This window comes from Ochotona princeps, chromosome 17 (assembly GCF_030435755.1).
Source record: "Ochotona princeps isolate mOchPri1 chromosome 17, mOchPri1.hap1, whole genome shotgun sequence".
NCBI classification, from domain to species: Eukaryota; Metazoa; Chordata; class Mammalia; order Lagomorpha; family Ochotonidae; genus Ochotona; species Ochotona princeps.
Genome location: NC_080848.1, coordinates 39609588 through 39621633, shown reverse-complemented (window position 1 = coordinate 39621633; position 12046 = coordinate 39609588). Strand labels below are relative to the sequence as shown.

General features: G+C 41.3%; 1 protein-coding gene across 1 annotated transcript; it reads left to right on the top strand.

Annotated features, from left to right (window-relative positions):
• Nucleotides 1-10185: 10185 nt before the first annotated feature.
• Nucleotides 10186-11127, top strand: LOC105942285 (olfactory receptor 1E5-like). The gene has a single exon (XM_012929464.2). It carries the CDS (start codon nucleotides 10186-10188, stop codon nucleotides 11125-11127), a length of 942 nt encoding a protein of 313 aa, XP_012784918.2.
• The last annotated feature ends 919 nt before the right edge of the window (nucleotides 11128-12046 follow it).

The window sequence follows — 12046 nt, the reverse complement described above, 5'->3', positions numbered from 1 at the left end:
CCCCAGATACAGGGTAAAATGATATTGCTGTGGGAACTGGAAACAATGATCCAAAGGTTCATCTGGAAACACAAAAAATCATGAATAGCTAGAACCATCCTGAAGAACAGGAAGTTAGCAGGGGGAATCACAGTCCCGGACCTCTGGACGTACTACAGGGCAGTGGTTATCAAAACAGCCTGGTACTGGCACAAAGATAGAGAGGAAGATCAATGGAGCAGAATAGAAACACCAGAAGGGAACTCACACAGATACAGTCAAATAATCTTTGATAAAAGGACAAACAATAATCCAGGCAAATGGGAAGGTCTCTTCAATAAATGCTGTTGGGACAACTGGTTGATAGCCTGTAGAAACAAAAAGATAGACCCACATCTCTCACCATATGCTAAGATCAAATCTAAATGGATAAAAGATCTAAACCTGCATCCAGAAACCTTCAAACTTTTGGAAGAAAATGTTGTAAATATTCTGCAAGATCTAGGGGTAGGGCCCGGCAGCGTGGCCTAGCGGCTAAAGTCCTCGCCTTGAAAGCCCCGGGATCCCATATGGGCGCCGGTTCTAATCCCGGCAGCTCCACTTCCCATCCAGCTCCCTGCTTGTGGCCTGGGAAAGCAGTTGAGGACGGCTCAATGCATTGGGACCCTGCACCCGCGTGGGATACCCGGAAGAGGTTCCAGGTTCCCGGCTTCGGATCGGCGCGCATCGGCCCGTTGCGGCTCACTTGGGGAGTGAATCATCGGACGGAAGATCTTCCTCTCTGTCTCTCCTCTGTGTATATCTGGCTGTAATAAAATGAATAAATCTTTAAAAAAAAAAAAAAAGATCTAGGGGTAGGTCCCTACTTCCTAAGAAGGACACCAAAAGCAGTATAAATTGAGACCAAAATAAACAACTGGGACCTCATCAAACTAAGAAGCTTCTGCACAGCTAAGGAAACAATCAACAAAGTAAAAAAGCAGCCCACAGAATGGGAGAAGATCTTCGCGCACGACATAGGTGATAGAGGACTAATCTCCAGAGTATACAAAGAATTACAAAACAGCCAAAACACCAAAACAAACAAGCCACTCAAGAAATGGGCACGGGAAATGGGCAGACATTTCACAAAGGAACAATCCCAAATGGCAAATAAACATATGAAAAAATGCTCAAGCTCCCTGGCAATAAGGGAATTCCAAATTAAAACATCAATGAGGTACCACCTAACGCCAGTAAGGGTGGCCCACATGAGAAACACCAACAACACTTGCTGGCGAGGTTGCGGGGAAAAAGGAACCCTACTCCACTGCTGGTGGGGCTGCAGATTGGTACAGCCTCTATGACAATCAGTATGAGAATATTCAAACAACTCAAAATCGACATACCGTATGACCCAGCTATAGCACTCCTAGGAATATATCCAGAGCACTTGTTTTATGAGAAACCAACATGCACTCCTATGTTCATAGCAGCACAATCAGTAATTGCAAAAACATGGAAACAACCAAAATGCCCATCAGCAGAGAATTGGATAAGAAAGCTATGGTTCATCTGCTCCATGGAATACTACTCAGCTATTAAAAAAAACAAAATGCAGTTCTTTGTGGCCAAATGGGCCAAACTGGAAACCATAATGCTAAGGGAAATGAACCAATCCCAAAAGGTTAGATACCACATGTTTGCCTTAATTTAATATGATATGATGTTAAGCATATCATGTTATGTTATGGATATTATGTCATTTGTAGTATATAAACTAAAATTGAACTGTGAATGGGGGATCACAGAAAGTGGTTAAGAAATCGCATTTATTTTTAACATGTTGACTGCTCAATACCATGTCAATTAATTCCATAACGATGTTAATTGTTGCAGATGGTATATTAGTGATTTCATTTGACCGGGAAGATACTCTGCTGACTCTGCCCTCAGACCAGAGAGGGTCTACCCAATAAGTAGTTGGACTTGTCTGGACTATGGGATGTTGGACTCTATGCTTGGCAAATACTTGCAGGGAGGGAATTTCAACTGAACTTGAACTATGGTTATGCAGCGGGGTGGAGGAACCCACCATGGGGGGAGGGTGGGGGGGAGAATCCCAGATTCTATGTAATTACAACACAATGTAATTAATGAATAAATTTAATTTAAAAAAAAGAAAGAAAGAAAAAACAAAACAACAACAACAAAAAAGAATAAACCTAAAAGACATTTAACAAAAAAAAAATGATATTGCTGTGGAAACAATGGTAGCCCTTGACACTTTGTTCCCTAATAAACTAAGTAAGATTATTAAAAAAAAAAAAAAGAGCATGCCATTGGCTCTTCCCAGAGTCTTCAGCCTGTTGGCAGATCTGAACATTACCCACAGTCCCATAGTCATGTGGCCTATTTCCTTACACACATGCAAACACACACACACACACACATATTTGGGAGAACTCTAGTGAATATAGACTAGTATGTCTTATTACTTAACAAGAAAACAGAGGAAGAAGCATTAACAGAATTGGAAAACTCTTCCACAAAAAGACTTAACAAAGTCCCTGATGGGATGTCTCCCTCCACCCCTGCTGATGGCCTTTAATTCTGGCCTAGAGCATTAACAGTTTTTGCATGTAAAAATTATGCTCTGGCCTTACAGTGGGAAGAAGCAGCAGCGATGGGTGGGGGGGACCATTTCTTGCCTTGTCAGGGGTGAGTTCATCTCTGGTGTCATGGTGTGAGCAGGAGCACAAACCAGTGACATCACTTGTAAATGCTGCTGCTGCAATGAGTTTGCTCATTTAGCACGTCATCAGTCCTCACCCTCGTCACTGCGTGAGAATCACCCAGGGCAGCATTGCTACAGCGAATGTTTCTCCAAATCACTCATGAGTCCTGATAAAATGGGTTCTGATTCCAGAGGCGTTATTACATTTAAACTAACATCCAGATGATGTCCATGCTATGGTTGATGGACTCTACTTGAGTAGCAGGTGGATGGTAAAAATAGCAGGTAAAAATACAGTTAGTAGAGTGGGCATTCAGCCCAGTGCTTAATATGCCCACATCCCTTATGAGAATACCTGGATTTGATTCCCAACTCCAGGTTCTGCCTCAGGCTTCCTTCAGGTGCAGAGCCTGGGAAGGAGCAGTGATGATTTAAGTAATTAGATTCCTGTAACCCACCTAGGAGATGAGGCTTGTGTGCCCAGCTTCTGACTTTGAACTTGACCATTGTGGGCATTTAAAGAGTGAATCATCAAGTTGTGATTTCTTTGTCTGTCAAATAAATAAGCTCTACAAATAAATATGTATGCTATTACAAGGCCCATCAAATCAATGGAATTCCACATTCTAATTTTAAACACAGGCTTTAGAACTGCTGCATTAAAGTGTCCTCACAGAGCAATCGTTTTGTTAAAAAGATATGATCTTGTGATAATGTGCTGCACAAAATTATTACTGAACCCTGTCATCAATAAAAAGATATCAGCAGGTCAATAGTAATAAACATATATCCATAGAGTGCATGGTGTTGGGAGGTAGAGATGTAGAGAAGGAAAGTGAAGAACTACAGGCTGGGAAACTAAGAACTTCAGTTTCAAAGGTCTGAGGGCCTCAGCTCATCCACCCTCTGCCCAACTCACCTCAGTATTTCTGAGGAGGACTCCAGGGTACTGACCTAAGATCCTGCTCCCCTATATTCATTCCAGGCATGGAAAGAGACAGCCTCTCCTATAGAGCTGTGTCTCTGTTGATGTCTATGTTTGCATCAGCCCCTCTGACATCTCTCATTCGACCCTTACTTTGGTCCTAAGAGGTTTGGTATCCCAAAGGAGTCCAGAGCCTGGAGTAACTTGTTAAAGTAATTACCCAGGGCCTCTTGTGACAAACGCTCTGAGTCTTGCAATATTGACTTATTACTGTTGCCCTGATTCTGCTCTGGGGAAAGTGGATGTAAAAAGGGGGCACTTTACTATTTCCTGTTAGAGAATGGAGAGTAGACCTGTGTAGCTGGAGTATACATTTTAGGAAGTGCCAGTGAAGTTTTGGAGAAGCCATAGAGTTAAGAAGGACCAGGCTGTGAATGTTTTAGGACATTCTGGCCATATAAACACATGGACTTTGCTGCATGGGCAGCAAGAAGCCTTAGTGTCTGTTGGATGCATGTTTTGGGAGGATTCCTAGATATCTGGATCTCCGCAACCCAACTCCCACGTAATGGGAGCTGCCAAATAAAGATTTTTGACAAAATAAAAAACAGAAGTTAATGATTACATGTATCAATAAGCTAAAAGTGAAACCATAGGAGTCAAAATGTGTGAAATTTCAGAGACCATTTAATGAAAGCAGTATTCCAAAGTGTAATTCTCTGTGTGTGTGTGCACGCATGTGTGTGCTGTTACACTACTACAGAGGGATCATTTGCTGAAAAGGAACTGATCAGCTCAACAGGTACAGAAAAAAAACTTTTAACAAAAAGTTCTAGATCGATTCATCCAACTTGTGACTAAAATCGTCAGAAAACTGGAAATAGCAGGAAATTTAGAAAGACCATTTGGGAAAATATCTTCCAAAAACTAGTTGTAACATCATATTTAATGGTGGTAGATAGAATGCTTTATCCCCGAGATCAGAAAAAACTCAAGATACTTGCTCACACCACTCTGGCAAATTTGAACTGATAGCCTCAATGGCAAGTCAATCCCAAATGGGAAAATATCGTATGTTCTCTCTGATATAAAGCAAATTTCATGCAAATAGAAACCCCAGAAGGGAGCCCACACATGTACAGCCAATTAATTTTCGATAAGAGAACTGAAAATAATCCAGGGAAAAAGGCTTATCTCTTCAACAATTGCCATTGGAACAATTATATAACAGCCTGTTAAGGTAAGACACAAGACCCCCACCTGTCACCTTGTACAAAAATGAGCTCTAAATGGACCAAGGACCTAAATCTGCACCTAGAAACCAAACTGTTAGAGGAGAACATAGGAAGCACTCTCCAAGATATAGGAATTAAAGACTTCTTAGAAAAGTCACCAAAAACATGGACACTCAAAGCCAAAATAAACAAATGGGACTACATCAAACTTAAATGCTTCTGTACAGCAAAGGAAACAATTAACAAAGTGAAGGAGCAAGCAACAGAAATGAGAGAAAATTTTTGCACACACACTAGTGATAGGGGACTAATATCCAAGATTTACAAGAGGCAGTTAGAAAAAAACCCTGTGAAGTAATGGGTAAAGGAAATAAAAAAACAGATTCAAATGGCTGATAGGCATATAAAAAGATGCTCAGGCACCCTAGCCATCAGGGAGATACAAATGAAAACCACATTGAGGTACACCTAACTCCAGTGAGGTTGGCCTACATTCAGGACTCTACTAACAACACCTGCTGGAGTAGATGTGAGGAGAAAGGTACCCTCCTTCACTGCTGGTGGGAGTTCAGGCTAGTACAACCACTATGGAAATCAGTATAGGGAGTGTTTACAGAATTGCAAATAAACCTGCCATATGACCCAGCTATCCCACTCTTAGGAATATATCCAAAGGAAATGAAAACTGCATATGAGAAGGGGATATGTAATCCTATATTTACAGAAACACAATCTACAAGAGCAAAGACATGGAAATAATCCAGATGCCCATCCCATGAGGAGTGATTAAAGAAGCTGTGGTACATCTACTCCATGGAATATTACTCAACCATTAAAAATAATGAAATTATACCATTTCCAACCAAATGGTCCCAACAAGTGACCATTATGATCAGTGAAGTTAAGTCAATCCCAAAAGGACAAATATTATATGTTCTCTCTGATATAAAGCAAATTTCATGTAAAATATAAGATCATTGGCCATTTCTCATAAAAAACACAACGCTGTATTGTGCTCCCCTTTCTGGTGATGATGGGAGATGATGGGAAGTCTTTATGATGAGATGAAGTAAGACACATGACATAGACATTGTGACCAAGTTAGGAGATCACTCAAGGGTTACTTGAACACATCACTATGATACCATGAGAGTGTGTCTGATAACTGGATGGTTGCCAGGTGACTAAGGGGTGGGTATTGTATACAGAGTGGATGTGCTGGGCAAAGAGGATTCACCCTTACCTGGGGTGCAGCAGGAAAGCAGGAGATCTCGTTGTGGTACTCAGAATGAAGCATAATCCAAACCTTATGAATTCAATATTTTAATATTAGAACAAGACAGTGAGTGACTGGAATTGCAGGAAGGGAAACTATGGATGTAGACTACTGTATGTGCATGATTGTTATCTTGAAAACTGCCAAACATTAAAGAAAAAGGAGATGAAGGAATTGAGGAGGATTTCAGGAATTATTTTGGGTTGGAAGACTCAGTATTTTTTAGGGTTTATATTCCTCAAAAACTGAACTGGAAGTTCAATGGAATTCCAATAAAAAGTTTTAATAGAATAGATTGGATACAAATTGCTTACCTGACTATAAAAGTTAGATATAAAGGCAAATTAACTAGAAATAAGAATTAATTTTGAAAGAGAAAATGTAGGAGGGCTCATGCTATCTAGTTTTCAGACTTACTACGAAGTCAGAGTGGTCAGGAAAATATGATATTAGAGGAAGGATGGCAATACAGACCGGAATTGAGAGTATGGAACGGACAGTCCAGGAATAGATTCAGTCATTCCTTATCCACTGATTTTTGAGAAAGCTGCAAAAGAAATTCATAAAGGAGCCTTACAGTTAAAAGACAAGTGATTGGAAACTAGTGGGACTTGGCAAACTAGATTTACCTATGCAAAACCCCACATCAGTTCATAGCTCTGACTCTACAATTAAATCACAGATCCTCATAGTTAAAGGGAGCTGATAAGGTTCTCCATGACAGCCTATTCAGTGGAGGCAGAGAAGCCCCAGGGTGGGAACAAGGAGCAGATGGGAAAGGATAAAGGGCATATTGTCAATTTACATCTTATTACAGCAAGTGAGACAGAACTGGATAGGACTCATGAAGCCATGGCTAAGACCAAGGATGAGGCTGAGAGAACCTAAAATGGTATACCAGAAGTGTATTTCCCAGTGAAGTGTTCTTCTGAAAAGGCGTAACCATGTGTTCACCAAATTGGAAGTTGAGCCTACCAATCAACCATCTTGGTCCTTATGTAAACATCCCTGAGAGTCCAGGACAATTACTTCGTCTTTAATGAATGCTTCCTGGATTTGGACTCCTCCAGGATGCAGGTCCTTGGAGGCCCAAGGATGGGAGAAATGAGAGATGTAAGAGGAGAAGTGCAGATATAGATGCTGTTTACACAAGCTGTCATGTCACATAGCTGCACTAAGGAAAGGGAGCAGGACCATGAGTTGTGGCCCTACAATCACCCCAGAGCAACCTGGGTAAGTCAGGCAGGATAAGGAATGAGCTGGTAATGGAGTTCACCTCCACCCCAAATGTTTTACCTTCTGAGTTGTTGGTGTTCTGACGGGTAGTTCTTGAGTTGTGATTAAATATCCTCTATGCCATTGTTCTGAACCCAAGGGTTTCTGAGACTCTAGGAATGGTTTGATTGAAGTCTTCAGCTATCCTGTTTTTAATGATATCATCATTAGTATGATTTACTATGTGATACATGCTCTCAATATTGTATCATATTAGTATAGTGACAGTTTTTGTGAGGCAGCTTTAAAGCAGCAGGTTATTAAGACTTGTTTATTTTAGAAATAGTATGTCCAGCTTAAAAATATCATAGAGCAGAAATTGTAATAAAGTCTTTCTGAGGAAACCAGTATGCATCATAAGGACAAGGTGTCTCTGCAAACCACAGCATTACCATCACCAGGTGTCATCTTCAAATGCACAATCTGAACTAGAGAATAGATTCAGTGTTGTAACTGATTGCCTGGTGAATGGACGGCCATCACACTTTGTAAGCTCTATCCTAGGTGATTCTTTTGCCCAGTCTGGCTTGAGATCTACTAAGCCAATGAGTGAGGAAGATGATGAAGCTAATGGCATCATCAGTGGCAGTGGCTGCCAGGGATGTCTCTGCTTTGTGATTGCCAGTTAGCCTCTTGGCACCAGCATGGGTCCCACTCCTCGGAGTAAAGGACCCGTTGACTTCTGAGGAAACCAGTGAACGGTTCCTCCAGATATTTCCTACAGTGTAATGCCAGAACCTAATGTCCAAGTGTAAACTGTCAGTGACCTGAGTTAAAGACCACCATGGGCCGAGTGGACATGCTGGCACTTGACCCCACCTAGGTGTTTTCAGTAAGGAGCTTCTGACACCTCTTAGTGTCCTTGCTCTGCTTCCTCAGTCAGCTTTCAGACAACATGGAATGAACTTGAGTCAGGGTTGTCTGAAAGTCAGAACCACATCAGATATAATAGGTGAAGAAAGATAGATCATAGAAATTAGTTAGATGATAAATGGAATATGAGTAGGTAGGTGAGATTGATGCTGAGGATTTCAATCTCCTGCAGTTGTGGGTCCTGGGAAGTCCAAAACGTGCAGTCTAGGTCTGTAGACAGAAACCAGGGGAGAAGTTAGGCTACAGCCTCAGTGCTGAGTGCACAGGCAGCCCAGGAGTGGAGTTCCTTCTTTTTGAAAGGACCTCAGTCTCTTAAGGTCTTCAACAAACTCTGCAAGGCTCATCATGTTATGATTGGTAATGTGCTTTGCTCACTCCAAGTTTGCCCTTTTAAATTTTACTATATTATGAAAAATCTTTACAATAACTAATAGACTGGTATTTTTAATATATATAGTAACATATATAGTGTGTGTGTATATATATAAACAGAGCCTGCCAATTTGACACACAGAAGTAACCATTATGTAGAGTATGTGAAGTATAGACATTCAAGGTAGAACTCCAGCAAGAGCTGGAGGGCAGAACATATCACTTTTTCTGTTTCTCCAACAGTTACTAAAGTTACCATTCCAAGGGCAATGTCCTAAGGTACCATTCTTACCCTTGAAAGGAATTTGTCTTAAGAACAATGTGTGGGGCTGTTGTGGTGGCCAGTTAGCTAAACCCCTGACCACAGTGTCAGCATCGTATATGGGCATAAATTTCAGTCCTGGCTGTTCTACTTCAGATCCAGTTCCCTGCTTATAACCTGGAAAGCAGCGGAGACTGGCCCAAGTCCTTGGAAACCTTCATCCACTTGGGAGACCTGGAAGAAGTTCCAGGCTCCCATCACCCGGCTGCAGTCTTCAGATAAGCTCAGCTGTGGCTGCCGTGGTTCTTTGGGGAGTCAACCAGCATATAGAAGATCTCTGTCTCTAGTTTTCTCTCTCTGTGCCTCAGTCTTTCCAATAAAAATAACTCATTTTTTAAAAAGAGTAAGGAAAGCCCTCTGACATACTTAATTAGAACAGAGGTGATGGGATTTCCACTCTAGAACTGCTGTGTGAGAAAAGGCTTATTGAAGGAGGGCTGTCCTAATGAAAAACATGAATTGAGAAACTGTTTAACTATCCAGGTAAGTTGTCAGCTTGGTCTGGGATTATGGTAGTTGCATGCAGTGTATAAACTACAGTGAGAATTCAGGTTCTATCTATAGGAAGTTGTAGATTGGAGGTCCTGGCGAAAGAAGGAATGAGTGAAACCAAACTCAGTAACTTTTGATCCTGGATTGCTTCCCCTGAAATATGCGAGTGAAGAAGGAAGGGCCTGGGTTTGGGACTTGCTCAGCTCACGATATCTGTGATCCCATACCTAGCAAGATGATCATTGAATAGTGGGACCCAGAGTTCTGTGGGAAGAAAGATGTCCATGTGGATATTAAAATGGCCATCTGAACAGTGGGGGAGATAGGGTTTCTTGTGGATGTGCATGGTGATAAGAAAATATTGTTTATAAAAATAAACCCTCAGAGAAATTAACATGTAAGAGACTGGCAGAGGTGGAGCTAATAAGAGCATTGAGCATCACTGGTTAGTGTAATAGAAGTGTATGTGATGGCTCAGAATCAAATAGACTGGATTGCTTTAGAAAGAGTGGGACATTGTGGCACACTGAAAAGTGAAGAAAATATGTTACTTATGGATTATAATTGTATACAAGAGGAATAGAGAGATTATTATGATTGTAATGTAGATAAAACAATATTTTAGCAGAATAGCTGAGTTTATACCCTAAATGGACTGATTTTCAAATTCAAGTTTTAAACGACATTATTATTTCTTCTCAAAGGTATTGACCACACACCATGACAGGAAGTAACCAAAGTGTCATTTCAGAGTTCCTCCTCCTGGGCATACCCATCCAGCAGGAACACCAAAACCTTTTCTACGTCCTGTTCCTGGCCATGTATCTGATCACTGTCTTGGGAAACCTCATCATCATCGTCCTCATCCGACTGGACTCCCATCTCCACACGCCCATGTATTTGTTTCTCAGCAACTTGTCCTTCTCTGACCTCTGCTTCTCCTCTGTCACAGTGCCCAAGTTGCTACAGATCATGAACAGCCAAGACCCATCCATTCCTTATGCAGCATGCCTCACCCAAATGTACTTTTTCCTGTTCTTTGGAGACCTGGAGAGTTTCCTGCTTGTGGCCATGGCGTATGACCGCTATGTGGCCATTTGTTTCCCCCTGCACTACACCAGCATCATGAGCCCCATGCTCTGCCTCACTCTGGTAGCGCTGTCCTGGGTGCTGACCACATTCCATGCCTTGTTACACACCCTGCTCATGGCCAGACTGTCTTTTTGTGCAGACAATGTGATCCACCACTTTTTCTGTGACATGTCAGCTCTGCTGAAACTGTCCTGCTCTGACACTCATGTTAATGAGTTGGTGATATTTATCATGGGAGGCATCATTCTTGTCATCCCATTCCTACTCATCACCTTGTCCTATGCAGGCATTGTGTCCTCCATCCTCAAGGTCCCTTCTGCACAGGGCATCCGTAAGGCCTTCTCCACCTGTGGCTCACACCTGTCTGTGGTGTCTCTGTTCTATGGCACACTTATTGGTCTCTACCTAGTCCCATCAGCTGATAATTCTCCCATGAAGGAGACTGTCATGTCCATGATGTACACTGTGGTGACTCCCATGCTGAACCCCTTCATCTACAGCCTGAGGAACCGAGACATCAAGGGAGCCCTGGGAAGAGTTGCGCATAAGAAGAAAATTGCTTCTCCTTAGTATGTTAAAACTTGTGACTTTATGTAATTTTATATATACATAGATTGGTATGAATATTGGAAGACTGTTCCAAGCATTTCGCTCTCTTGTAAATCTTAGCATATGTTAATATTATTTTTCACATTGAAGATATATAAAGTGCAGGTGAGTAGCAAGAGTGTCTTGTTGGCATTGCTATGCCTTCCTCTTGGAAACTCTTAGTGTATCACTTTCTGTTATGGCACAATAAATTAAGCTGCCTCCTGTGTGGATGGGATTCTATATCTGTACAAGTTGGTGACCCAGATGTTTCAGTTCTGATCTCCCTGTTAAAGACCTAAGAAAATAAAGGAAGATGGCCATGTACTTGGGCTCCTGTACCCCTGCTGAAGACTTGATGGGAGCTTCTGGCACTGAACTTGAGGCTGGCACAGCCTTGGCCATTGTGGCTATTTGGGAAATGACGTAGTAGATGGAAGATTCTCTGTGTCTCTCCCTCTCAGTCTGTCACTCCACATTTTAAATAAATAGATTTTTTAAAAATATCTTTAAAGTAACTTGTTTAAGCTCTATTTTTATAGTGAAATTATCACAGATTATATTACCCAGAACCATCTTTTGTGTATGGTATTTGTTTTATATAGTGCTCTACTTAGATTAGTACCAAAAAAGATGCAAACATTTCAACCTCTCATCCTCCCCTTCAATTTCTACTACATGCCTCCCTCCTGTAGGAAATTTCATATAATTTCACCACTAACACTTTAACTTTCTGATTTACTTTCATGCCTACACATTCTTTCCTTTCCTGGTTTGATTCTAAATGAAATTTTCTGAAACTTTTGCTAAAAGTTGCATTTCATGTTTAGTTTGGTATGCTGTTAGCTTTGATTTTGAAGTATCTTTTGATACAGAAATTTTATTTCTGGAAACTGGTAGA